Here is a 26,913-nt window from a genome sequence, read left to right as displayed (position 1 = left end):
CACATATTGTGGCCTTAAGAAATTAATGGCAATAAAAATAAATGCATGAATGATTACACAACATACTCAAAAGGATGTTAAAGAGAAGTTTAATTGTTTATTACAATGAATAAAATGGAGGGTGGCATGTGTAATTTAATCAACTAACAAACTTTCTTATTATCTATTTTTTCTTTTCTTATCTATTTCTTATTCTATATTTCTTTCCTTCGTTGAAGCAGATGTGTAATCTCTGTGTTTAAAACCTCCAGCTCTGCCTCTGTAAAGTGCGTTGCCCTTTTTTTCTCACCGTGTTTTTTTATGGTGACTCGTGAATTCGGCGATCTACTGAAAATGCCTTCAGGTGTGTGCCGTGCACGCGCATTAACCCACGGTTATCTTCATGAGGTTGATTTAACTAACTCTTGTCACCTGTTTTGGAACCAACATACTCGCGGTAAGCAGGTTTTGGGTAAATCAACCGAGAGTTTAGGTTTTAGCAGATGGTAAGTTAACCCAGCTTTCTGGAATACCCCCCTGATCTTCTCTGTGTTGTTTTGTGTTGTGTTCACACTTATTGTCAGATCAACACACAGATAAAGTAGTTCAGGCATGTTTTGAGTGCATTACAGTGCCGTATCACTACGCTGAAGGATTTGACTTGTGTTAATGCAAGGAGCCGGTGTGATGAACAAAGAGCAGGAGTCAGAGATACAGTTTATTGAAGACAATAGTTTACAGTTTGATCAGCAGAAAACAGCTTCAACACACTCCATGGGGTTCGCAGGCCGCTCTGCGTACAGTCTCAATTTCACAGAAATGATAGAAGAGCAGCACACATGTGGTCAGTGACCAAATCAGATCATCAGGAATTCATACTTCCATTGTTTTCTGACATGATGCTGTTTTCCGCTTCTGCTTCCCACATTGTGCACTTCCTCCTGCGAGTGTCGCAGTCAGAGCTGCATGCAAATGAGGGCCGGCTGAAGCCTCCCCATTGGTCCATTAGCTCTAGATTGACAGCTTCCTTCTCCAGCCAATCAGGCGAGGAGGAAAGCTGACGTCACTCTAATGACGGCCGATACGCACAGGCGAGGACAGAGAAGTGTATAATAATTACCAATCGCTCTTAAATAACAATCTGCAGTGATCACACAACAGTGACAGAGAAGAAGAAAGAGGAGAGACTAAAACTAAACATACAGCAAAAAATGACCTTAATTAACCCATAACCCAACCATAACCAAACCATAACCTAACCAAGCCTAACCCTAATCTAACCTAATCATAACCCTAACCTAACACTCAAACCCAACCATAAACCAACCCTAACCCTAAATAATGCCTAACCATAACCTAACCCAACAATAAACCTAACTTAACCTTAACCCAATCATAGCCCTAACAAACAAACTGACTATAACCTAACCCTAACCTAACTCTAAAAACCAAGAATCAAGAGTTTAGAGGGAACTGGGAAAGAAAGAAAGAAAGAAAGAAAGAAAGGAAGAAAGAAAGAAAGAAAGAAAGAAAGAAAGAAAGAAAGAAAGAAAGAAAGAAAGAAAGAAAGAAAGAAAGAAAACAGAAAGGAAGAGGTGAGGTTTGTCCTCATTAGTAAAGATGATTACTCCTCTATGTTGTGTATGTCTAACTCTAAACCCTAACCCTGACTGATTATCCTTCATTAACGAACACGTTTAACTATCAAACCTTTAACTATCACTAACTTCCTCCAATATTTACTGATGTTTCATCAATGAGGACCAAAGATTTTCTCCAAACAAGCAGAGGATTTCCAGCACATAATCTAAAGAACACGAGCAGAAATAAACTAAACATCATCAATAATAAGCTGATTAATATCAATAAACATCTATTAAAGTCCTACTCTAAACTACACTTGTGTCCGTAACTAATCTCTAAATGTCCCAGTCTTGACTAAAGCGCTGTTATTTAGCAAACCCTGCTGTTCAAAATGTCTCCATTAAACCCCTTCAGCTACTGGTTTATGTTTTGGCTCATTTGCAGAAATCCAGCGCTCGCTTGGAGAACAAGTGAGGAGAAGAAGAAAGCAGAAAGGTGTGAGCAGCAGCACTAGAAATAATCCTCATCAGATCTGACAAATCCACAGCTGGGCTAAAATCTGTCTGTGGCAGGAGCTCTTATATCTAGCGTATCGGCCCATATAATCCTGCCCCGTCAGCGCCATCTACACCACTCTAGCCTATCTGTTAAAGAGAAAACGCCGTCAAAACCGGCCCGCGACGCCCCTGTTATATGCGCTTATCTCACTTAAACCTGCCTAAAGTCCCGTTAGAGCTACGAGCACTGTCTAAACTAGGCTTCCTGTCTTTATAAAGTATTGACGCACTACAGTAATGATATGCAGACTTTATCTTTCACTATTACTCCTACAGCTAGAGAAATAAAGCACACCAGTATGCTAATAAATCCAGCAGTTTGATTGATTCATCTGTGACTATTTCCCTTAATATGACTATTTACTCTACAGTCGGTGCTAACCCAGTTCATATAAAACACGACGTCCTGTCTAAACGTCAATCAACCTGCTTTCCTTATTTCAACGATTAATGCTGTCCTGCCGCAGACACATTCTGCCCCAGCTGAGGATTAGCGCTAACACTCAATCTCCGGCGTCGCCTGTGCGCATCGGCCGCCATTAGACTGACATCAGCTTCCTTCCTCACCTGATTGGCTGGAGGAGGAGCTGTCGGTCTAGAGCTGGTGGACCAATAGGGACGCTTCAACCGGCCCTCATTTACATGCAGCTCTGACTGCAACCCTCGCAGGAGGAAGTGCAGCATTTGGGAAGCAGAAGCGGAAAACAACAAATGACAAACATCAAACATGGAAGAATGAAACCGTTTCCTGCTGCTGATGGCCTCTACTTCATGCTGAACCACTTGTGCTCCAAAATCTCCTCTAACACAGGTCCTTTATCAGGCTGGTAACTGATCATCCAGTGTAACAGATCCTTGCACTCTGTGGAAATGTTAAAGAGAGATCATGTTAGTCAGAGATGCTCCTGATGACGATACGACACCGAGGTTTATTCAGTGGTCTGGTGAAATTCTTGATTCTGATTGGCTGGGATGAAATCATTAATCCACAGTTTCAGTCAGTTATGATCAGTTCTAGATGAATATGAGCATATAAAACTGTACAGGCTCATTTACAGCTTTCACAATCATAATAAAGGTAGAAATAAACAATACAACACATGATGTTTGACTCTGATGTTACAGTGAGTGCATTTACTGAACGCTTCAGTCACTGTTGAACTCTGTGCATGACGGTACGCTATAGTTAATGACATATGCACTGTGATGAGCTGTATATTCAGAGTTCATTGTGAAATAAACATAGGGAAATGTTCATTAAGAGTTACATGTTCACTGGAGGAAACAGCTGTGATGATGAGAGGAGTGTTGAGGAAACTGTAGATACATGGGCAACCGACTGCTCCTCCATGACTTTAGCCTCTTTTCTACTATCGTGCTGAACCGTTTTAAGAACACTTCGGTACGGTTAGAGCTGTTTCTCCCCTGAGCCTGAAATGGTGCGGCATGATTACAAACCATTCTCAGCACAGTTAGACAATGCTGAACAGTGCCGACACGTCCTGTTGTCGAACTACCACAGACTCAGCTGAAGCGCGCTAGTCATCCACAAGTAAACTACACTACATATAATATAAAAAATGATTCATATATTCTGGGCAGCTGCGCAAAACATCAAGCAGGAATCTGTCTATAGCCCGTTAGTTAATTATGAAGACAAAATAATAATTAAAATAACAAAAGTTAAATGATACAAATCTAAAGATGAAAGAGCAGCATTGAGCTAAATATAATAGTGCTTTATATGCTGTATATCCTGCTGTATTTGTTATTTAATGTTTGAGTACTGAAATAACAGCCATCTCTTACACGGTTATTTTACCATCAAAATGTGGTGTATTTCATAACATTATCAACTTTTGATATAAACCGCTGTGTAATTTAATTGATTGTTAAAAAGGAAATCATTGAAGTGCTATATATATATATATATATTATTAGTGAAATTGCCCGCTCACTTTTAAAAGGCCCGTCCAAAAATACACTTCTGCCACTATAACCCAAATGCACTATTATTGTTGCATTATTATCGTTTATTTTCTGTTATGTACAGAGATTTGAAATTTATTTCCCCTCCAGTCATTTTCAATCATCACATTACATTTGGTCATTTTCCCTCCAAATAAAGTTTAGCCAGAGCCGCGTAACAGATGACCTCTAAATAAATAAGGGTGCTGTGACGTACCCAGGAGCGCCACGGGCCCTTGATAATGCCTCTGGGACCCCTTAATTGTATGGGCTCTTAGAATCGCTTGTTTGACGATGATGTGCAGTGTTCACGCAGTGAATAACGCATCGAGAATCGGGCACCTTCTCCGAAAACACTCGATTGATCTCGGCTGGCGGATCAACATTCACCACATAATCTCTGCATTTGCCTGGATCACAAAAGCTCCCTGTCATCTGACATCAGGAAGCCTTCAGTGACTGACAGCTGATATGAACCACAACATAGCGCCAATATCAGTTCAATAGTTCAGCTCGATAGTGGAAAAGCTATGGGGGTACAAGTGATACAAGTTTTCTACAGCAAAGAACTGCAAATATGCAGATATTATACAATCTATGGATAAACACGGCTTCTGCTCACTCCACACGGCTGTGCTTTACTGATCAAATGACTAATTAGTTGAAAACAGAGGAGCTGAAGTTTGCTGCTGCTTTCTTATCAAATGTAAAGGGGACTGAGCTGATAATATAGTAGTGGACCAGGGGTGACCAACCCTGTTCCTGGAGATTGACCTTCCTGCAAATTTCAGTTGCAACCCATATTAAACACACCTGCCTGTAATTATCAAGTGCTGTTCAGGTCCTAATTAATTGATTCAGGTGTGTTTGATCAGGGTTGGAGCTGAACTCTTTAGGAAGGTCGATCTCCAGGAGCAGGGTTGAGCACCCCTGTAGTGGATCATTCATGAGCTAATCACAAAACCTTTAGGGGGACTGAGTGAAAATAAGAGGCCTAGCGGCGCCCGTGAGCTGCACCGTGTGTAGTGTTGTTTTCTCACCTGCTGACAGACTGGGATGAAATCGTCGACGTCGACTATAATGGGAGATACTGGTATATCCGTTGACCATCCTTGACAGTGCTCCTCTAACAGCCAAGACATGCCTTCTAACAGCATGAGTAATGATTCTGTAGCGTTCCCCCTTCTGTAAACGGTATCTCGTTACTCCTGCAAGAGAGATCTTCATGTCAGTAATTCACAATATCTTTGCCCTCCTGACATCAGCATACATACACAGGAGGATACAGATGAAGGGGCAGTTCACCCAAAAATGTCATTCTGTTATTAATAACTCAGCCTAAACCCCTGAGACCTTCATTCAGCTTCTGAACACAAATGAAGATGTTTTAGTAAAAACACGAGAGAGAGAGAGTCTTTATTTTAGCTTTATGTGGAAATGAAAGTGTTCTCAGAGTCTGATAAAGCTCTGATTGATCCACTGAAGGCATATGGCCTGTTTTGAGGATGCTTTGGGTCCATTTATACCCTTGCTGTCTATGGAGACTCAAAGAGCTCTCAGATTTCATCTAAAACATCTTCATTTGTGTTCAGGGTTCAGGACGACATGCGAGTTATTCATTACTAAAACTAAAAAGCCAACTCACCCAGATAGGGGGATCTCCAGCAGTTGTCTGGAATATGAGTACTGTTGCCGAAATCTATCAGCTTGAGCTGCAGGGTCTTTGGATTGACCAGGATGTTTTCTAGATGCATGGACCCATGGTATACGGCATGCTCAATGCAGCGCTGTGCAGCAATAATGAGCTGCATGAGCAGCGGACGGGCAACACTCTCGCTCAGGCGGCCATTGTTCTTCCTGATGAACTTCCCCAAGGTTATGTACGAGGGCACGTACTCCATGACCAGGTAGTTTTTGCTTCCCTCCATGGCGAACTCGTACAGCTCTGTGATGTGCGGGCAGAGCGGAGGTTTCTTGAGTTTCATCAGACTAAATACTTCTGGGATCACATATTTAGGATATCCAGCCTAGAGAGAAATCAAGTCAGGAAAAGGTTAGATGTGATGTCTCATATATTAATGACATTGTAATGTGTCTATAGCTGTGTTTCCATCCAAAGATGCAGATTAAACTCATGTGCAGAACTGGCAGATCATATAAAAGAATAAAGCCGCGTTTCCATCAATGAGTCCACGAGAACTAAATCATCACTGAATTATAAACTGGCGGCAAATATCAGTCAGAGAAATGAGTTTCGCCTCAGAAGACCAAGACCAAACACAATGAGCGCGGTGAATGCGGTGGCTTTTAGAGACGCGAGCGCAGACAGATGCTCAAGACAGTTCTGGAGGGAATAATAATAGAAGAAGAAGAATACTGAAGCACTGTGAAGACGGACTGACGGAGGACTGAGAGGCCTTCTACAATCAGCACAACAACATTTCACATCTGACACTCTGGAGAGCTGCAGACCAACATTAATGAGGCAAACACCCTGAACACACATTGATATCCTCACATGACCTCTTCTGACACAATCACATGACTTGTTTAATCTGCATGCTGGAGTTTATCAGGTAAAAATGCTCCTGATGTAGCTGATGCGCATCTTTTCTTCTGGAATAAAGTTTATCCTAGTAAGTTCTGCGCATGACAACATGTTTGTGCATCTTGCTGTTTTCAGCATTGTTTATGTGAGAATCCTACATGTGCATGAAACAGGTGGATGGAAACAGAGCTATGTTCACATGTTAACTCAAACCCTGGACCACTACACCAGTCTTCTGTCATGCGGGTTTATTTTTAGGAAAACTCTCAATTCTGACTTTAATTCAAGATTTAGTTTCAGTATATGTTTGTGCATTTCCTATCGATGTGGTATTATTATCATATGTAGTTTACATGGAAATGTGCGGGACTTGAAGTTATTCACTTTAAAGCTGATTCAAAACAGGATTTCTGGAAATGACTAAACACGTCCAGTTTCAGTCTTTTCCATAAAGCGTGTTGTTTACACGTTTACCCTTCAATACACAACATGAAAACATGACTAAACATGGAGTTCATCACTTCTCTTCAGATATTTCCAGTAGAGTACGCAAACTTACCAAGTAGCACGTCAATCCATGATACTCCTCATTCAAAATTTTTATGGCAACCTGCAGAGAAAGCATAAAGTCAAAACTTAATTAACCAGAGAGATGTCTGATCACACACACACACACACACACACACACACACACACACACACACACACACACACACACACTCTCTCTCTCTCTGCTGTCCATGTGCAGCACGTGTCCTCTGTCTCTGTGTGTCCAGCTGCTTTAATATCAGAGTCCTGCTGTCAAATCTGTGAAGTTATTCTAAAACTGCAGAAAGTGTGTGTAAATAAGTGAACGTTACCTTCTGGCCATCAGATTTCCGTGTAGCCACATAGACAGTGCCTTCATGACCCCGTCCCAGCTTCTCTCCAAGCACATATCTGTCAAGTAAAGATCCTGGAGAAAAACACACACATTTATGACATTTGCTCACTCCTGTGACTCTTCTGCTCTAATCTAATCATGAGAAAATTCTGTAAAACTCTGAACAAGAATACAAAACCCTGCAGATTAGACAGAAAACATTACGGCAGAAGACGAACCTGAGCTGCTGTCTTTAGCTGAGCTGCTGTCTTTAGCTGAGCTGCTGTCTTTAGCTGAGCTGCTGTCTTTAGCTGAGCTGCTGTCTTCAGCTGAGCTGCTGTCTTTAGCTGAGCTGCTGTCTTTAGCTGAGCTGCTGTCTTTAGCTGAGCTGCTGTCTTTAGCTGAGCTGCTGTCTTTAGCTGAGCTGCTGTCTTTAGCTGAGCTGCTGTCTTTAGCTGAGCTGCTGTCTTTAGCTGAGCTGCTGTCTTCTGCTGCAGTTTTCCTGCCACTGCTGCTGCCGCCATGTTGGATCTGGGCTGTTTTCACTCGTTTTGCAGCAGCTGTGTCCTGATCCAGACATCCAGCCTTCCTCTTCTGTGCTCTTGGAGCTTCTGTGGATTCCAGTCAACAATGCATTATTAATGATCAGTTCTTTCATTAATTGGCATTTATTGTATTTGGGGATCTGTTCAAATGGCAGCAGTGCTACTAGTTTCCAGATGTTTTGTCATGAAGCTCTACTGAGAAATACTTTGCACAATACTGCATCGTTCACAGGTTTAAAGGCACATTATGTGAGACTTTTATTATCAAAATCTCCAAAATCCACTAGAGGAGTGATTCATGAATGATCTCGCAGTGCATTATGGGATAGATTAGTGTCCACTGGATGCACACTTGTATTTGAAATGTATTTGACTGCACAGAGCAGCATTATAACAGAATATAAATAGAAATGAAATGTATTTAGTCTGATAAAACAGCACACGTGATCACGAGCTGAAGAACCAGACGCGCTGGACTGTGGCATAATAAAAGCTCTGCTGCTTTGTGTCGTCGTGCACTGTGCCTTTAAGCTGGCAAATATACACTCATACAACTGTAGAAGAGTGACGGGAGACTGACCTGAGCGGCTGTTCTCATCGCTGGACGTCTCTGCAGCTCTGATGCGTTTCCGCAGAGTGTATGGTTTAACTCTGTCAGAAACACTCTGCAAATAATCATCTGCTTTCCTCTTCACTCCTCTTCCTCCTGATGTGGATTACAGTCAATAATGAATTATTGATAATCAGTTATTTCAATATTGGCATTTATTTTACTCTGGGATGTAACAAATGGCAGCAGTGCTCCAGTTTTCCAGTCATTAAGAGTGGACTGACCTGAGCTGGACGCCTCTGTGTCGGCGTCTACTCTTGTGTTCTCCAGCTCTGCAGCTTTGATGCGTTTCCGGTGGGCAGATGGTTTACCTCCACCAGAAACACTCTGAAAAGCATCATCTGCTTTCCGCTTCTCTCCTCTTCCTCCTGATGTGGATGACAACACAATGAACAATACACTCCTAATCTAAACAATCATTTATTTTTTATGCCAGTAATGAAGCTTTTTCACGTTTGTTTTCAACTCTGAAAACTGGACTGACACAGTTTCAATTTACTACAACTTCTATGTTAAGCTGCTTTGACACAATCTACATTGTAAAAAGTAGTTTGGACTGTGGGGGAACCCATGCCAACATGGGGAGAACATGCAAACTCCACACAGAAACACCAACTGACCCAGCCGAGGTTCAAACCAGCGACCTTCTATCTGTGAGGAGAACATGCTACCCACAGCACCACCGCATCGCCCTATTTGAATGATTTTTTTGTGGATAATTTTCACACATACCGTGTATTTCTGCCATTGCTTTAGCAGCTAACTGATTAAAATACTTTGCACCTTGCCTCTGTATTATGAATTTTAAGTTTTGAAACTGTAGAAAAGTGTGATTCTGTAACGGGAGACTGACCTGAGCTGCTGTTCTCATCGCTGGACGTCTCAGCAGCTCTGATGCGTTTCCGCAGTGCATAAGGTTTACCTTCACCTAAAACACTGTGAAAATCATCATCCGCTTTCCTCTTCACTCCTCTTCCTCCTGATGTGGATTACAGTCAATGATGAATTATTAATAATCAGTTATTTCATTAATTGGCATTTATTTTACTCTGGGATGTAACAAATGGCAGCAGTGCTCCAGTTTTCCAGTCATTAAGAGTGGACTGACCTGAGCTGGACGCCTCTGTGTCGGCGTCTACTCTTGTGTTCTCCACCTCAGCAACTCTGATGCGTTTCCGGTGGGCAGATGGTTTACCTCCACCAGAAACACTCTGAAAAGCATCATCTGCTTTCCGCTTCTCTCCTCTTCCTCCTGATGTGGATGACAGTCAATAATGAATTATTAATAATCAGTTATTTCATTCATTGGCATTTATTTTACTCTGGGATTTAACGAATGGCAGCAGTGCTAATAGTTTTCCAGTATTTAAAGAGTGGACTGACCTGAGCTGGACGCCTCTGTGTCGGCGTCTACTCTTGTGTTCTCCAGCTCAGCAACTTTGATGCGTTTCCGCAGTGCATAAGGTTTACCTTCACCTAAAACACTGTGAAAATCATCATCTGCTTTCCTCTTCACTCCTCTTCCTCCTGATGTGGATTACAGTCAATGATGAATTATTAATAATCAGTTATTTCATTAATTGGCATTTATTTTACTCTGGGATTTAACAAATGGCAGCAGTGCTCCAGTTTTCCAGTCATTAAGAGTGGACTGACCTGAGCTGGACGCCTCTGTGTCGGCATCTACTCTTGTGTTCTCCACCTCAGCAACTCTGATGCGTTTCCGGTGGGCAGATGGTTTACCTCCACCAGAAACACTCTGAAAAGCATCATCTGCTTTCCGCTTCACTCCTCTTCCTCCTGATGTGGATGACAGTCAATAATGAATTATTAATAATCAGTTATTTCATTAATTGGCATTTATTTTACTCTGGGATGTAACAAATGGCAGCAGTGCTCCAGTTTTCCAGTCATTAAGAGTGGACTGACCTGAGCTGGACGCCTCTGTGTCGGCGTCTACTCTTGTGTTCTCCAGCTCTGTAACTCTGATGCGTTTCCGCAGTGCATAAGGTTTACCTTCACCTAAAACACTGTGAAAATCATCATCCGCTTTCCTCTTCACTCCTCTTCCTCCTGATGTGGATGACAACACAATGAACAATACACTCTTCAAAATATATAGATTGGGAAAATCCCCCTTAAAGTGGCCGAATTAAGTTCAAATCAACATCTGAGTTCTGACATGTTTACAGTAGAAAGTGTTGATCTTGATGGAGCATGATCATAATATAATATTGTATTGATTTTGGCCATAATAGATAAATCAATCACTTTGATCCAGACACTGTATTGTTGCCTAGTGGCCAAACTCTCCGCATGCTCACTGGATTTAGCAGCTAACTGAGTGAAACACTTTGCACCCTGCTTCATGTTTCAGAATCTTCAGTGGTGATAAATGTATGGTGCTGAAGCTGTACAAGTGTTGATGGAGACACACCTGAGCTGGTTTTCTCTTGATAGCTGCTCATCTCTGTGTCTCTTGTGTTCTCCAGTTCTGTAACTCTGATGCGTTTCCGCAGAGTATATGGTTTATTATCCGCTTTCCTCTTCTCTCCTCTTTGTCCTACTGTGGATTAAAACACAACGAACATTAAACTCTTAATCTAAAACCTTATTTTTATTGTCAATATTTCATAAAAAAATCCCAACACTGAGAAAATCACCTTTTAAATTGTCAAATTAAGTTCTTAGCGGTGCAGATTATAAATATCAAACACTGAGTTTTTATACATTTACAGCAGCAGGTCTGTAGATCATCTTCAGGAAACATGAACATAATATTCTCCTGCTTTTGTCATATTTGTTATGTAGTAAGGGCGTCTATTTTCTAATAATATATGATGTAATTATACATTTAAAAAGGTCCACGTTTAGATAAAAAGATCCCCCATTTCCCCCAGGCTGGCGACAGGCCTGTTTATCATTATATATTCGTTAGGAAGAGTTTGACTTTGACTCAAGTAAGAGTTAGTAGGTTATCTGCATTTTACTCTGGTGTTTTATAGTATTAAATCGACCGATGTCGTTCACTAAACACTGAATCTGCATTTATATTCACTATGCTCTGAAAACACCTCTGTGTACCGTCAGGTTATCGAGTTATGATCGCCATATTTCGGCTAAACAGCAGCGCCGGGATAACAGACACCTGAATGTACACACAAACGGGTTAAAGCGACCGTCAGACGGGCTCACGGCAGTGTATGATTGTTTGGTTGTATTTATTAATCCAAAATAAAAAACACACGTTATTTTAGAGTGTAAAATAAGAGTTTTAGTATCAAAAATATGACATATAAACAGGCAAATACGAAACACATATGTCTGGACTTACCCGTCAAAGTCTTACAACTTTCCATTTCCGCTAGAATCTCGAAAGGTCTTGTAGACATCGTCTGAAATCGTTCAACCGTCAAAGTCTTACAACTTTCCATTTCCGCTAGAATCTCGAAAGGTCTTGTAGACATCGTCTGAAATCGTTCAACTGTTTTGCTCGATGTATTTATCGACCGAAAGCAACTTTCACAATCAACCTTCATTTCTTGTTCCAGCAGATTACTGAAGCTGAGTTTGCGCGCGTCAGCAGACCCTCTACAACCGTTAGAACGCGTTCTGCTGTTGCCAAGCAACGAGTCGTCTTTCGCGAGGGTCTGTGACCTTTACCCTATAAAACAGCGCGTATCATATTTAATACTCAAGTTTATAAGATCTGTATAATATCAACCCGAGCATTCGTGTGCTTAAGCCTCCTGAACATAGTTTGATACGTGTATTTTGCCCTCTTGTGGATTTTCATGACACTGCAGCCAGTGGAAGGGCTTTTTTGACCTTTCCAAAATGGCCGCTCATTGAATTGCTCGCGGGCGTTTTGGCTGGAAACTGTTTGCTAATTTCAAAATGTTATAGTAAAAAAACAATTTCAAATGTGACAAATTTTATTAAATAAAGCTTTCTTTAATTGAAACGAAGCATTATTCATTCTCGAACAGTCATGTCAGATTTGTGTAATGTCATCTTTATCATACCTGCTACAATGCAAACACACAGTATTTGGATGATTGAATGAATGTAATTAGTGAAATACAAATCCAAATTGAAATAACACTGAATAACTGAGATTAACCAGTGTGATAAGTTTCATACATTAGCTGCATGTGCTATTCTACTAAGCTGTACAAAATAAGACCCTATATCTACTCAAAAAAATTGAGGTAACAGATTAAGCAAAATTATTAATTCAATGAATTCAACAAGTATGGATTGCGTAAAAATAGTGGAGCCTGTTCAGCAGCATGGAGCCACTAAACAGGTTAACAACAATATAATATAATACACAATAAAAGTGTACATTTAAACTAATTAATAATCTTTTAAAAATTGTTTTATACTGAAGGAAGAACAAGGTGAAATGATACATAAAAGATTTGACAAGACTTTTGTTTGGTACATTTTTTTCCATGAACAACGCCCTCTCCCATTCAAAAATAATAATAATGACATTAGATAAATATTTACTCAGCTGTGGCTTTTTCAGCTTTTTTACACAGATCTACCACCTATCTGTGGTGTTATTTCAATGACAAATGTCATGAGTGCAGTATTCAAGATCGCATTTATGTAATACCCTACGAGCATGCGAATCTCTTTGCTTGTGTGCCGATTTCCTCTGTTGGTGCACTAAACCTCTTGCGCGCCCCCTCAAATATACACTGCTCAAGCGCAGATCTTCTTGTGCGCTCTCAAATAAACGCTGCTGATGTGCTGAAGTGCGATTTACTGATTTATGTAACAGTATGCCTCCTATTATTGTTGGAATATTTATTAATGTCCTTAATAGACCTACAGAGCGGCATTAATGCCTCCTAAAGTAAAGCAAAATGTCTATACATCATGTTTGCTGGCCTCATGCATCACGACCTGTCAGTCAGTCAGTCAGTCAGTCAGTCAGTCAGCACCGTAACCTTAAAGGGTTAAACAAATAACACACAGCACTACTGCAGTTACAGAAAAAGATTGTGCTGATAAAATTCACTTATCTTTGAATAGGTTTAGGTGAATAGGTTATTAAAAAAAAATACATGACTGAATATTTTGAATGAAAAGCTGTAAAGTAGTTGTGGCGGGATTAATTTTAGATTGGCGCCTCGCCATAGAGGAATGAATGTAGCGGAAACAATGCTATCTTTAAAAAAATTCAATATTGCTTGATTGTGTGGACTTATTAGTCTAGTAATCATCCATTCTGAATGTTGACTGAATTTAAAAATCACTCTTCATTGAAACCATATTTGTGTTTATATTGACTTAATATAATATGCAACTACAAGCAAGAACTTTATTATATCAATATTTTTGCTATTCCATCTCCTAACCCCACCCCAAAAACTGCCCACCTGGGATTTCTGTCAGCCCACCCCTCTGTGGTTAGCAAGAACCGGGCCTGGTGGTCAGTAAATCTCTGTGGTCACTTTACTTCAATGCTGTGCTGAAATAGAACACAGTTAACACCAAGTTAACAGTAAAATACCTCTTTAAACACTCAAACAGTCTCTTATACCTCAAAATTAGCATTAGCGTTACAAACACCTTCTGTTAATTCGTATTTATACATTGTGTATGTAATTTTCGGATAACGTGACATAAGAACCTGCAACTAAAGTTACTTGGTGAATTACATGCAGTATACAGAAAAATATACAACTATCATTTAACTGACAGAATTGGACACTTCAACACTTACCGATAAATTTGTTTGGATGAGACCATGCCAGGTTTAAAATGCGGATGTTCTGCATGGCCTGGTGAAGACGTTGTTTGCGAGTCGAGTCAGCTCAGTTTCATGAATCAACTCCCATAAATGAACAAGTCAGATCCAACCTGAAACCGATTGCCTTTTTGTATAATAACGTAACATAACAACATGATTGATTACCGTGTCGTTATACGGTTGAACCACACGCATTTTATACACTAGATATAGTACACCACTGATTACATGTTGATGAGTATAAGCTTTTGAACATGTGCTATAAAATAAGTCCATGAGCTAATGTGATTCAATCTGACGCGAGTAGACAACCAGAGCAAATCGCAATATTGTGTTTTTTTTCTTAAGCAGTGAAAATATGGCATATATCTGACTTTAACAATAAGAATACAGTATTTTAAAATGTCCTTTAAATAATTGTGGAGATGTTGACCTCCAGGTGATGACGGGAGCTCATTACGCGTGTCTCCAGCGAGGGCAGCCTTTCCTCGGCAGCTCATTCTGACATTTGCCCTGATTTTGAAATCGTTTAATGCTAAGATCGTTTTAACAGAAGATGATTGTGAATTTGAAATGCTCATTTCAGTATTGCTGGATTTAATTAATATTTTGTCTTTTTGAAATGATTTAAGAATAATAGCTAAATTCTAAAATAAAATTGATTAGATTTTATTACAGACATTTTCTAAGTAATTTCAAAGTAAAAAACAATGCCCCAAAAAACAGGAAATTATTTATTAAATAAAGTCTACATAATAATACTAATGAAATCTTAAAGGCCAAAGAATGACTTTTTACAGAGCTGTTCACGAATTATTAAAATAAATTAAACCTTAATTATTCAAATTAAAAAGGGATGATGAAGGGAGGATTGTTTTAATATTGTACAGGTATCTGGAACTCATTTGTTCACGTCATTTAATTTGCAAAGAGTTAATAATAGCGGTGAGTATTTGTCAACATTTTTTATGTAAACATAATTGTCTATGAAAGCCAAAAGGTGTGAGCCCTTTGCAATTTTAAAAGGAGAAGTGAACCACACTGAACTGAACTAAACTGAAAACTGAACCGACGCTGTTTCAATTTACTATAATCTTCTATGTGAAGCTGCTTTGACACAATCTACATTGTAAAAGCGCTGTACAAATGAAGTTAAATTGAACAGTGAAATTAGCCATGGGATGGCTTTAATGCTTGTTTGTTGTTTGTACAGGTATTAATTGTGCACCACGAGTAACTAAATAATGCAACCATATGGATCCTAATGTTATCTGTTTATATCAGTTACTCAGAGGAGGCAAGTATGTTTAATTAATAGTATAGTTCATCTAAAATAACACATTTAAAGTAACAAAGCTTGAGTTTTTCTTTTGTTAAACACAATATAAATTATTCTGAAGAATGGAAGCCAAATATATAGCAATTGACCACAATACTGCCTGTAGAATGAAATTTTCCATAAAAATTAGGGCTGCACAACATTGCAAAAATCTGACATTGCAATGTTTTGTTTTTCTGCGATAAATATTACTGATAGGGATGTTCTGTTTAAAGAATGTGTTATGGGTGTCTGAGAGACACAGTGTTCATGTACAGCAGCTAAAATCAGTAGTAGAATGACATGTTCTGCAATGTATAAATCATTCAAAACAATTGTTTTATTAAAGTAGTAAACAATACTTTATTGCTTTAAACTCCTGAAATTCTCAGTTAAAAGGCTTTAAAAATAAAGATGATAAACGTTTGCTCTACAGTTAACTCTGTGACACAAACTGTGCTCTGAATAATCCCAACTCAACACTGTCAGTAGAAGAATTTAATCTTTGTCTTGTAGCCTGCGCTGTAGAAGAAAATAAAGAGTTGACTCAACTCAAAATTCAACCAGCTTCCGAACGTCTTTGTGTTGACTCAAATTTCAACCTAAGTACTGCACTTAACTTGATTTAAGTTGAGTAAACTCAAAAATGTCCTGAAGCTGGTTGCCTTAAAAAATATATATATATATATATTGCGGCCGTGAATTGGTTTTATGCATGTGTACAATGTCTTTTGGTCAGAAACTTTTAAAACTCCGTATTTACAATATATGAAATAGATGGAGCAGACAGATGGAGCCCTGTTCGAGATGCCATCTACAACTCAGCAATGGCAACTTTTAGCAAGCAGGAGAGGAAAAATCCAGACTGGTGTGAAGAGGGAATAACTTGATGCAGCCGTTACAGCTAAACGTGCAGCTCTGCTGGACTTCAAACACACTCCTTTAGAGAAGACTTTAGCTGCACTCTGAAAGGCCAGAAATGATGTCCCGCAAATTACGGGAAGTGTTCAAATCGTCAACATCCAAATCCAGCTAACTGAGTGATCCACATATGAAGAACAGACCCCCTGATTCAGATCATCAGCTCATTAGACATGAAATGAGTGTGGAAGAAGAAGGAGACATGTAAAACATGCAGTGCTGGTTGTCCTCCAGGAACTTGGCTGAGCAGCATTGATAACAATTTTTAATTGTTGAATTTGTCATATTATTCCAAGAGCTGTGCGAGCGTGTTTCTGAATTTCATTTAGACTTTTCATTCTGCAGACTGCAGATGAGGCTTTACTTCATAAAGCCAGCGAAGAGAACACAGTCTGAATCCAAGTTCTCAAGTTTCAGGACAAATCTACGGACATCGAGATTTGTTTTTCAGTGTTTTATATTGTTTGAATGACTGTTTCTAATAATGATTCACACTACACATCATTACTGGTTTACAAAAAAATCTACCAAACTAAATCCTGTTGCATTAATTCACTTGATTTTGATTTTATTGTTAACAAAAAACAAAGAAAACGTGTATATTACTGTGTTAAAAGAGAATCTGAAATATTTTATGGCTTATGGCTATGATTTAGTATTCAAAATATTTTAATTTGATTATGTTTTAGTTAAATCGGTCTTACACTTTATATTTTCAGAACTAGCGTAATTACGAGTAAAGAAATGCTATCAAACTAAATTTCTAGTGCTTTTGTCTTGGCGTGGCAGTAAAAGAGTTAATTATATTTAACACGTAAAGGTGATGCAAAGTCATCTTGTTTAAACAGTGATTTAACATCGGAGTACAGGAGAACAGTTTCCCAGACGCGGAGGGATTCCCTCTTGCCCTCCTCCCCTTGCTTTCCTCACAAGAGGCCACAGCGTGTCTCTGCTGCCCTGTCATCGTCATCTGGTGACAGGGGCTCCGATAGATAGACGCAGTCTGTTTCAGCTACAAATCTGCAGCGCAAGTAATGTCCGGACCGCGGCACAGTATGAGGAGGATTATGACCGATCTGGTTTTGCCATCAGCGCGTTTGGGACCCACACGGTGAGCAATATCAACACTGTCCTGAAGAGCATCTGGAACGACCTTTCCTAATATGCCGAGAGACACATTTCGCACATCTTCTCCATGTTTTCGTGTAGCTTTAGACAGCAGCTCCACCTGTAGCGCTTACAGTCTTGTAGACTTGCGTTCAGCGAGATGTTTCCACATGATGAAGAGCCTCTCTGCGCTCACCGACATCCAGAAGAAGCTGTTGCACCGTCGCTGACAAACTTTTCATTTGTCTGGAGGCCGTTTCTGGACAACCTCGTTGTTAAAGTTTAACCAGGAGTCAAATCATCGTGATTCCGAATCACATTGTAAATTCAGTGCAGAGCTACAGGCCGATGCAGAGTCCTCAAATTAATCAGCCGTGTTGGACGCGTCAAAAACAATCGTGCCAGTCCTTCCGTGATTACCTTCCCTCTTTTCCCCCATGCAGAGATGTCAAAAGAGTTGTATAAGGTCCACGCGTGTTTTTATAATGTCATCGCCAGCCTTAAACAGTAGGTTAAGAGACCACTTCATATTTTATACCCTGAAGAATAAACGCGAATACCTCTACCTACATGGCCCCCATCTTTGGTCTCGTCCTACGCTACGTCATGAATAGAACGCGTTCTGCGCCGCGAGTGTCAGAATCCACCAGACGCATCACAGAGCAGACGTGTATTGAGAAGCTCCGCATTTCATACTCAAACAAGGCGAAAAATCCTAAATTAACTGCAGTAAACGTATTTATACACCCTAGAGAGCGTTATTTACTAAATATAAATGGAACAAAGTATGTCTAATGTTCCAGGTCCTTCGGGACAAAGAAGACAGCCGTTTACACTGGGAATAGGTCCATCTCCTGGTTCTGGTACATGTTAATGTATTTTTATTTTTTGATTGATGTTGTTTAACCCTTGTGTTGCTGTTTAGTGGTTTTCATCCCCTCTGTGGTCATTTTGAGGTCATTTTGAGGCCTTAAATTTATGTTTCAACATAGTTGAACATAGTAAAAGAGTAGTCAATTTGAACAAGGGTTAAATACGTGTTTTATTCTGTCTGTTCCGGCATAACTAAAAGCTGTCTCAAATTAACATGTTGTTTTTTCTGTTTCAGTGCAAGAAAAGTATGACCTGATGGAACTTGTGGGAAAGGGCCATCACGGCGAGATCTATCGTGCTATTAGAAAAGCCGACGGACAACAGGTAAGTCTATTCTCCCTAGTCCAGCTTAGAGGACATCAACTTTGGAGAAATGCTGTTTGATTGCTCACTCATGTTTTATTCTGCTTTTCATCTACAGTTTGCCATCAAGTCGACTACAACAGAATTTAACAACAAAGTGGTAAGCCTGAAAACATCCGTGATTCATATTTGAAGCATCACATAATACTCTTAATAGATGAGTCTGTGTACAGCTGTGGTTATACAAATAACTTCTGATCATTTTGTGATTCACTGCTGTTTTCTGTTTATTTACGGTTATGATGGGAATTATTCTGTGCTCTGTCGAGTTTTGATGCTGAAAATTCAACTCTGCAGTTTAACAGTGACTTTATTAATGGCCTTTATATTTCTGTTATATTTCTCTCTCTTTATAAGAGAAAAAGGACTGGCAGTTTATTTCCAGTAATCATATATATGATGATAATAATGAACATGCACAATAATGTAGCATCCAGCACGCCATGAATAATTATTATTTACACTTTTAGTGTCTTTAAGAATATTCAGATTGTTTTATTCTGCAACATGTTGAACATTTAATAGGCCATTTATTTTCAAACATGATGATTTTCTCATGTTAATCTGGGTTACGACATTGAGATTTCAGAGACTGTTTGTCTTTTATTCGTTAACACTGTACAGTAAAGTCCTCTCGTTAACATCAGTTAATTTATCTAAAGTAGTTTAGTTTATACTTTATTATAGTGTTACCTATTGTACTTTATAATCTTTTTACATGTATTTAATAATCAATACACTAAGTATTGTTGTTGTCATACCTGTTTAATTAATCTGTTTCACAGCTCAGCTCAATATCTTGATAATATTAAAGCTTCCGCAATTCATCACATCAAAATCTAATACAGTCAGAAGCCAAATTACCAGATTTTTACATCACAATTCACACGACCAGTACAGATAATGTATATCAAGCTCACATAATGCATTTCAAAAGCATAAATAAACGCACAGAAAAAAACATGAATCACAAAATATGGAAAACTGCTGATTTACAGATTTTCTTTTACAGTTATATGGAAAAACAGAATTACATGTTGTTGATCTGCAGCTAATGTGCACTTTATCTTTAGCCTAGGTATCCAGGAGACCTACCAAATGAAGTGGCCATGATGACTCTTGCGAGACGTCCACCCAGCATGCAGCTCCCCAGACTCTATGAATGGTTTTGGGATGAAGAGGAAACATCAGACGGGGTAAGTCTATTTATTCAGCACATTTTATGCACGATGCGCTGCAGGAGGGTTTGTCTTGATTCTTACTGTCATCTTTATTTTGTAACTTAAAATTCTTAAATCAAGAAGCATTTCTGGACAAGTAAATACCTTTGTCTTGTTTTCAGAAAAGCTCGTGGGTTAATAATATGGCGGTGCGGTAAGCGAAATTAACTCGTTTCTTCTTTAAAATCTATCCTGAATGTAACTGGAAGCCGGTGTGAAGACTGACCTGAGGACTGCTGTCATGTGCTTTATTTTAACTCATTGCATCTGCTTTCAGGAAAATAAGAAGATAATGCTGGTGATGGAGTATTTTGACTCGTGCCAAACACTGGAGGAGTTCCTGAAGCGGAATGAAGACCTGGATGTGTGGGACGCGCGCACTGTGATCCGGCAGATTGTCAAAGCAGGACAGGAGTGCTTGCAGCGGAACATCTGTCATTATGACATGCATGACAGTAACATCCTGGTCGTCGAACCGTTTCTGTCCATCAGGCTAGTTGATTTTGGACGAGGGAAGCTCATGATTCCTGGTAAGTCTGATTGTTGCAGGAAGGAGCAGAGCAATTCCATGCACATGTCCACCAAATAGCGAAACCCTTTCTACGTTCTTTTGTGTAGACTTGTATTTTACAGTACTGTAAAACCGGTTTTATTTAATTTACCAGAGCCACACAAGTGCTAATTTCACATCAGTCACATCCATAAGCAAGTTATTCCTGCATAAATGCAGAAATCAGTCATGTTTGTTCTACAGTGAGCGACTCTTCTCCTCTCGATTAGCATCATGTCTTTTGGGTTGTGCAGTTTAATTCACTGAATTTCTACAAAGTATGTTGTGTACTGTATACTCAGACTGTTTCATCACATAAATAACCGATGTTAATTTTCCTTATTTAAAATGTTTACGGATGGGTATTTTTCTGATCTCGTAACTCTGTGGTTAGTTGTTTTGGGAAATATAAACCGATGCTTCATTATAATGTCACCATATACTTCCTCTGTTCATTAATGTCTTGAGTTTTTACTGTAAATGTCACATCCGTAACGCTGGAATTGCTCAGCAGTGAACTTTCTTTGGTGTAATGATCATGATTACTGAACTGTTTGCTCAACACCTCACATCTCTCTCTTCCTGACACATGCAGGAAAACACCCACGGACCGATACCAAGATCTCTTCATCAGAAGCTGTTAATGTGACCGTGAGCCAGCTGTTTATCCTCATTAAGGAAATAGCAGGACATTGTTCCAGCATCCCTGCAGGTAAGAAGAAGACTCTAACTAACACTGTCCAACCCTCCTGTTGACTTACGGGTCAGAAACCACTCAGGCCCCATTTAACCAGCAGAAAAACCCTGAACAATGTTTTTCTTTATCTTGAGCCTTAATTATTTATGAATAATGAATCAAGTCATAATGGATTATTTGTAGCCTGCTGTTTCAACTACCTGACCTGCATGCTCTTTGTTTTACCCATAACTAAAACATAAATACATAAAGAGAAGCTACACACAAATGACACCTGTCAATCACTTTTCCACTGGACTCTGCATGAGTAGGCAGAGTGGTCTGTGTCCGTATAATGGCGTCAGCAAACTTGGTTGGTAAAAAGAAAAAGGTTTTGATAGATTCAAAAGAGCAAAGAGTCATTACACAGAGACGAGATTAAAACAACTATAGAGACGCCATCCAGAGGATAGTTCAGAGGCAACAGGAGGGATAAGTGCTGTGTGTGTGTGTGTGTGCGTGTGTGTGTGTGTGTGTGTGTGTGCGAGATGTTTTCACATGTCACTTGTGTCCACCATTAACCCACTTTCTCTTTTCTCTTTTAAAATGTGACAGAATTCCTGGCATTTGTAGATAACTTCTATACCCTTGAAGAAGAAGAAGAAGATGGGATACTGCTGCCAGTGGAGGAGATTCTGAATCACCCATGGCTGAAAATCAAATACCAATAAAGACTGTTGTATACATGTGTAGTTTATGTTGTCCACCCAGACACAGGACCCGTTTTAGAGGAGATTTAGAGCGGTTCAGCATGACGTACACCCCATCAGCAGCAGGAAGCCTGAAACCACTGAAACCATTTCTTTTTCTCTTGTCCAGTCACAAAACAGTTTTGGCAGGACCTTTGCTGTTGGCTAAATAACAATATAGAAACTGACATTCCATCCCTAAATTTGATTAAGGTTTTGGTTTATGCAGATGGTTTTTCCAAAAAAAATCCATTGATGTGAAACATTATTATTATTATTATTATTATTATGGGTAAATATTATATACACTAAAAGTTAATGGATTAAGAGTAAACCCTCGACTAATTGCTTTAAAAATGAATGTGAAACATATTTAGAGTCTTTAAAAGTAATATCCAAAGAGAATAAGGCTACAGAGGAACTAAACAAAACTACATCTGAGTCTCCTTCCTTTTAAAATATGTCTCTTTATTTTTATTTCAATTTTATTTGATTGTTTTTGTGGAACCCTGATAAAAGTTTTTTTCTTTCTATTTTAATGTCATGTGTTAAAATGTGTGTTTGCACTGTATAATGTAAATGTGATTGGAAGTGTGTATATTTTGTTAAATGCTGTTTTTGTTTCCCGTTTAAGTTTGTATATTGATCATTTAAAAAAAAAAATAAGGTTTTCATTCTTTCATGTTTGTCATTTGTTGTTTTGCTGTTTTCTGCTTCTGCTTCCCAAATTCTGCACTTCCTCCAGCGAGGGTTGCAGTCAGAGGTGCATGTGAATGAGGGCCGGATGAAGTGCCCCTGTTCAATTGGTGCTCACTGCAGAAACATTTGGGCAGAGCTGAGCTCCAGCGAGGGGGAGCTTGAGCTATTGCTCCTCCTTCCTTGCACTTCTTCTACGAGCGATGTCACTGGGGGTTGGGGTTAGGGGTGGGTGTACGCATTAAAACTGCTTATAGGAGGAGGAGCAAGAGCTCAAGCTCCCCCTCGCTGGAGCTCAGCTCTGCTCAAATGGCTCTGCAGTGAGCAGTGTCTCTCCCCATTGGTCCACCAGTTCTAGACCGACAGCTCCTCCAGCCAATCAGGTGATGAGGGAAGCTGATGAGCTGTCAACTAGAGCTAATGGACCAATGGGGAGGCTTCAGCCGGCCCTCATTTGCATGCAGCTCTGACTGCGACACTCGCAGGAGGAAGTGCACAATGTGGGAAGCAGAAGCGGAAAACAGCATCATGTCAGAAAACAATGGAAGTATGAATTCCTGATGATCTGATTTGGTCACTGACCACATGTGTGCTGCTCTTCTATCATTTCTGTGAAATTGAGACTGTACGCAGAGCGGCCTGCGAACCCCATGGAGTGTGTTGAAGCTGTTTTCTGCTGATCAAACTGTAAACTATTGTCTTCAATAAACTGTATCTCTGACTCCTGCTCTTTGTTCATCACACTGGCTCCTTGCATTAACACAAGTCAAATCCTTCAGCGTAGTGATACGGCACTGTAATGCACTCAAAACATGCCTGAACTACTTTATCTGTGTGTTGATCTGACAATAAGTGTGAACACAACACAAAACAACACAGAGAAGATCTGTTTTACAGACTGCAGACTCAATTTAGCCTTTATAGAACAATATTGATGCATCTGTCATGTTTAAAGCACATTGCCCGGCCATTTGTGTGACTATAATGTGAAATATAAGAGTGTGTTCACTGAGATTTGAGTGATTCTACTGTAATAGAATCATTATTTACACTGGTTTACACTGGGTTGAGGAACAAAGTGGTATCTGAATTGCGAGGCTAAGGCTAAGATGAAATATTTTTCTAAATTAATTGAGGCCCATGGCAGCAGTTCTAAATTGTGGCAACATATTAATAGACTATCTAATTCAAACAAGCAAAAACATTCTAAAATAAAGCATCTTAAAGTTACTAATAATATGATTTGCAGTGATGAGGCTATGGCAAATGCTTTTAATAGTTTTTTTATTGAGTCTGTTCAAGAACTGTCAAGTAATTTTAACTTCTGTAAATCATACCCTGAGGAACCAGATTATGTTTACCCAGACTCATTTTATATTAAGCATCTTGTGAAAAAGTCCAAAAAGTAATAGAAAATATGAGTAATTCTACAGCTAAGGATATTTTTAATCTTCACTCTGAATTAATTAAGAGATATAAACATTTTCTGTTGGAGCCAATTACATGTTTAGTAAACTTATCAATTCAAACAAAAACTTTCCCAGATAGTTGGAAGACAGCAATAGTTATACCGATTTATAAATCTGGCGATAAGGATGTTGCTTGTAACTATAGGCCTATTGCCATTCTACCTGTAGTGTCAAAAGTGCTAGAGAAAATTGTTGCAGAACATTTAATGGAGCATTTACACTCTAAACAGTTGCTTTATCCACAGCAGTTTGGTTTTAGAGAGAAATATTCCACAGAAACAGCAAATTGTTATCTCCTTGAAAAAATAAAAGGGTCATTGGATAAAGGTAGTCTGGTTGGGGCAGTGTTCCTGGACCTAAAGAAAGCCTTTGACACGGTTAATCACAGTATCTTACTAAATAAATTAAGAGAGTTCAAAATGTCATCAGAAGCCTTACAGTGGTTTGGGTCTTATTTGGGTGGGAGACAGCAATGTGTGAGGGTCAATGGGGTGAAGTCATTTGTGCGTTCTAACAATATTGGAGTACCTCAAGGGTCTGTCCTTGGCCCATTGTTGTTCACAATGTACCTAAACGATCTTCCAGAATGCTGCCCAGGGGTTAACTGCCAGTAATATGCAGATGACACAGTCATCTATGTGTCAGCTAAAACACCTTGCCGGGCAGGTGAGCAACTGACCCAGGCTTTACAACACATTTCAAGATGGCTTGAACTGTCTCATTTAACGTTAAATGTCAAGAAAAAAGTTTCTATGTGTTTTTCTATACGAAATAGGCCTGTACGGGATACATTTGAGGTGCTGATAAAAAATAAAGTAATTAAAGAAGTGAATGAGTTTAAGTATCTTGGCATAACTCTAGACATTAATTTAAAATTTGATAGTCATGTTAAAAATTTAAGTAAGAAAGTTAAGCCAAGTCTAAACTGTTTTCGTTTTATTAGAAGGTTTTTAACATATCACATTGCAAAATTATACATGCACACAATGATATTCTCTCACTTGACTTATTGCATTACATCTTGGTCACAAGCCTCTTTAACTACATTGAAGCCTATTGATTCAATCTAAAAACAAGCAGTTAAAATTATGGACTTAAAGCCTATGCGATGGCATCATTGTGATGTTTTATGTAAACATAACCTGTTTAATTTTGATAGTTTTATTCATTTTAGTTATCTTAAATTGGTTTTTAAATGTTTAAATAATCATGTTCCAATCCTGTTCTCTAAGCTAATCAATCGGCATCAAACCTCCCACAGAGTTACACGGGCAACTGCTAATGGTGACTGTCTAGTGCCAAAGTGTAAGACCTCGTTTGGTCAATCTGTCTTCTCTGTAAAGGGAGCCAAACTGTGGAATGAGTTACCGGTTAGCTTAAAATCAGAAAGTAATCTAAATATTTTTAGAAGGGCTCTTAAAAAGTTGTTAAAAATAAAACAGCAGTGTTTGCACTAATAGTCTACAGTTAGTTGGTTGGATCATGTCGCCTTTGCTTTTGCCTGCAGTAATTTAATGTAAAGAATTGTAATGTTGTGTATGTTTTATTATATTTCTATTTTGTCAATTTTAAGCCTCCTGTGAACAGGTGTTGAGAATTAGCAAGTTTGCTAAAACACTTAAACAACTGCAGTTGGTTGTCCAGTGTAATTGGGATGTCCATGTCAAATAAATAAATAGATAAATAAATAAATAAATAAATAAATAAATAAATAAATAAATAAATAAATAAAATAATATTTACTGAACTAGTGCCAGGGCTCTTTCAATGTCTGACCAGCAAATGTTATGCTTTAGCCACAGAACAATGGTTAGAATGGAAATGACAGTCACAGTTGAAGTGGTAAAATGTAGTAATGCAATATACAGTTACAATAAAATAATCAGCTGAACTCAATCATTAATGGGGGTAAGTGATGCCAGCTTAACCCAGCCTCACTGCAAAATTCAGCACAGCCTGATAATGATGTAAGACTAACATGATCCAGCAGTTAGAGCGAACATCTTGCTAACTGTATAAAGACTCACTGTGTCGGCTACTAAAGTTCTAAAACAAACTTGACTCTTGACCAAAGAGCATAGAATCACCAAGAGGCGACACTCTAGTGCGATTTGGGAAACAGCCAGTAGATGCCGCTAGTGTCACGCCGCGCGGCGGCCATTTTGGAATAAAAATTCCAATAAAACAGCATTTAAACTATTAAAAGAGCTAATGATAAGTGTTGGAGTGTCGTCTTCCAGGTCGTATCTCCGCTTTAATGCGCTTTTTCAATAAATAAATAAATAAAAATAAAGCAGCTGCTTGCCACCATGACAGAAATAAGATCCAGTGGACGGCCGATGGCTTTCATTCAAACGGGCGGAATCTCGGGGCTGCTGCTGGGCGCTGCTGTATTGGAACATTCTCCTGAGTGTCGCCTGACCTGTTGGTGATTCTGAGTTCTTTGCTCCTGATATAAATCATCACACTTTCCCCTGTGTTTAATTAAAAAGCGCTTACCTGTAGTCGAGATGGAGATTGGTGACCGGAAGTTCCGGAAGATAGAAAAGGT

The 26,913-nt window shown here is 39.2% G+C and overlaps 2 protein-coding genes across 4 annotated transcripts; one reads left to right on the top strand and one right to left on the bottom strand.

Annotated features, from left to right (window-relative positions):
• Nucleotides 1-684: 684 nt before the first annotated feature.
• On the bottom strand, nucleotides 685-26,913 carry LOC147840475 (uncharacterized). Its single transcript, XM_087288059.1, has 15 exons — nucleotides 26,862-26,913; nucleotides 11,091-11,219; nucleotides 10,583-10,726; nucleotides 10,310-10,453; nucleotides 10,037-10,180; nucleotides 9,762-9,905; nucleotides 9,507-9,632; nucleotides 8,878-9,021; nucleotides 8,624-8,749; nucleotides 7,738-8,109; nucleotides 7,497-7,591; nucleotides 7,196-7,246; nucleotides 5,734-6,115; nucleotides 5,129-5,296; nucleotides 685-2,982 (listed from the first exon to the last, which is right to left on the bottom strand). Exons 2-15 carry the CDS (start codon nucleotides 11,119-11,121, stop codon nucleotides 2,885-2,887), a joined length of 2,169 nt encoding a protein of 722 aa, XP_087144185.1. The 5' UTR covers nucleotides 11,122-11,219; nucleotides 26,862-26,913; the 3' UTR covers nucleotides 685-2,884.
• On the top strand, nucleotides 18,405-23,614 carry LOC103909000 (serine/threonine-protein kinase pim-2). Of its 3 annotated transcripts, none has more exons than XM_087288234.1 (8): nucleotides 18,405-18,629; nucleotides 18,875-18,963; nucleotides 19,061-19,102; nucleotides 20,076-20,198; nucleotides 20,500-20,752; nucleotides 21,368-21,484; nucleotides 22,064-23,003; nucleotides 23,172-23,614. In XM_087288234.1, exons 1-7 carry the CDS (start codon nucleotides 18,542-18,544, stop codon nucleotides 22,177-22,179), a joined length of 828 nt encoding a protein of 275 aa, XP_087144360.1. In that variant the 5' UTR covers nucleotides 18,405-18,541; the 3' UTR covers nucleotides 22,180-23,003; nucleotides 23,172-23,614. The 3 variants fall into 3 exon arrangements, with proteins under 3 accessions (XP_087144360.1, XP_087144359.1, XP_087144361.1); XM_087288233.1 differs by having other exon boundaries at nucleotides 22,064-23,012; nucleotides 23,193-23,614; XM_087288235.1 differs by lacking the exon at nucleotides 23,172-23,614 and adding an exon at nucleotides 20,345-20,376 and having other exon boundaries at nucleotides 22,064-22,192.

This window comes from Danio rerio, chromosome 16 (genome assembly GCF_052040795.2).
Source record: "Danio rerio strain M-AB ecotype USA chromosome 16, GRCz13ab, whole genome shotgun sequence".
Lineage (NCBI taxonomy): Eukaryota > Metazoa > Chordata > Actinopteri > Cypriniformes > Danionidae > Danio > Danio rerio.
This window is presented reverse-complemented; position numbering and strand designations above follow the sequence as displayed.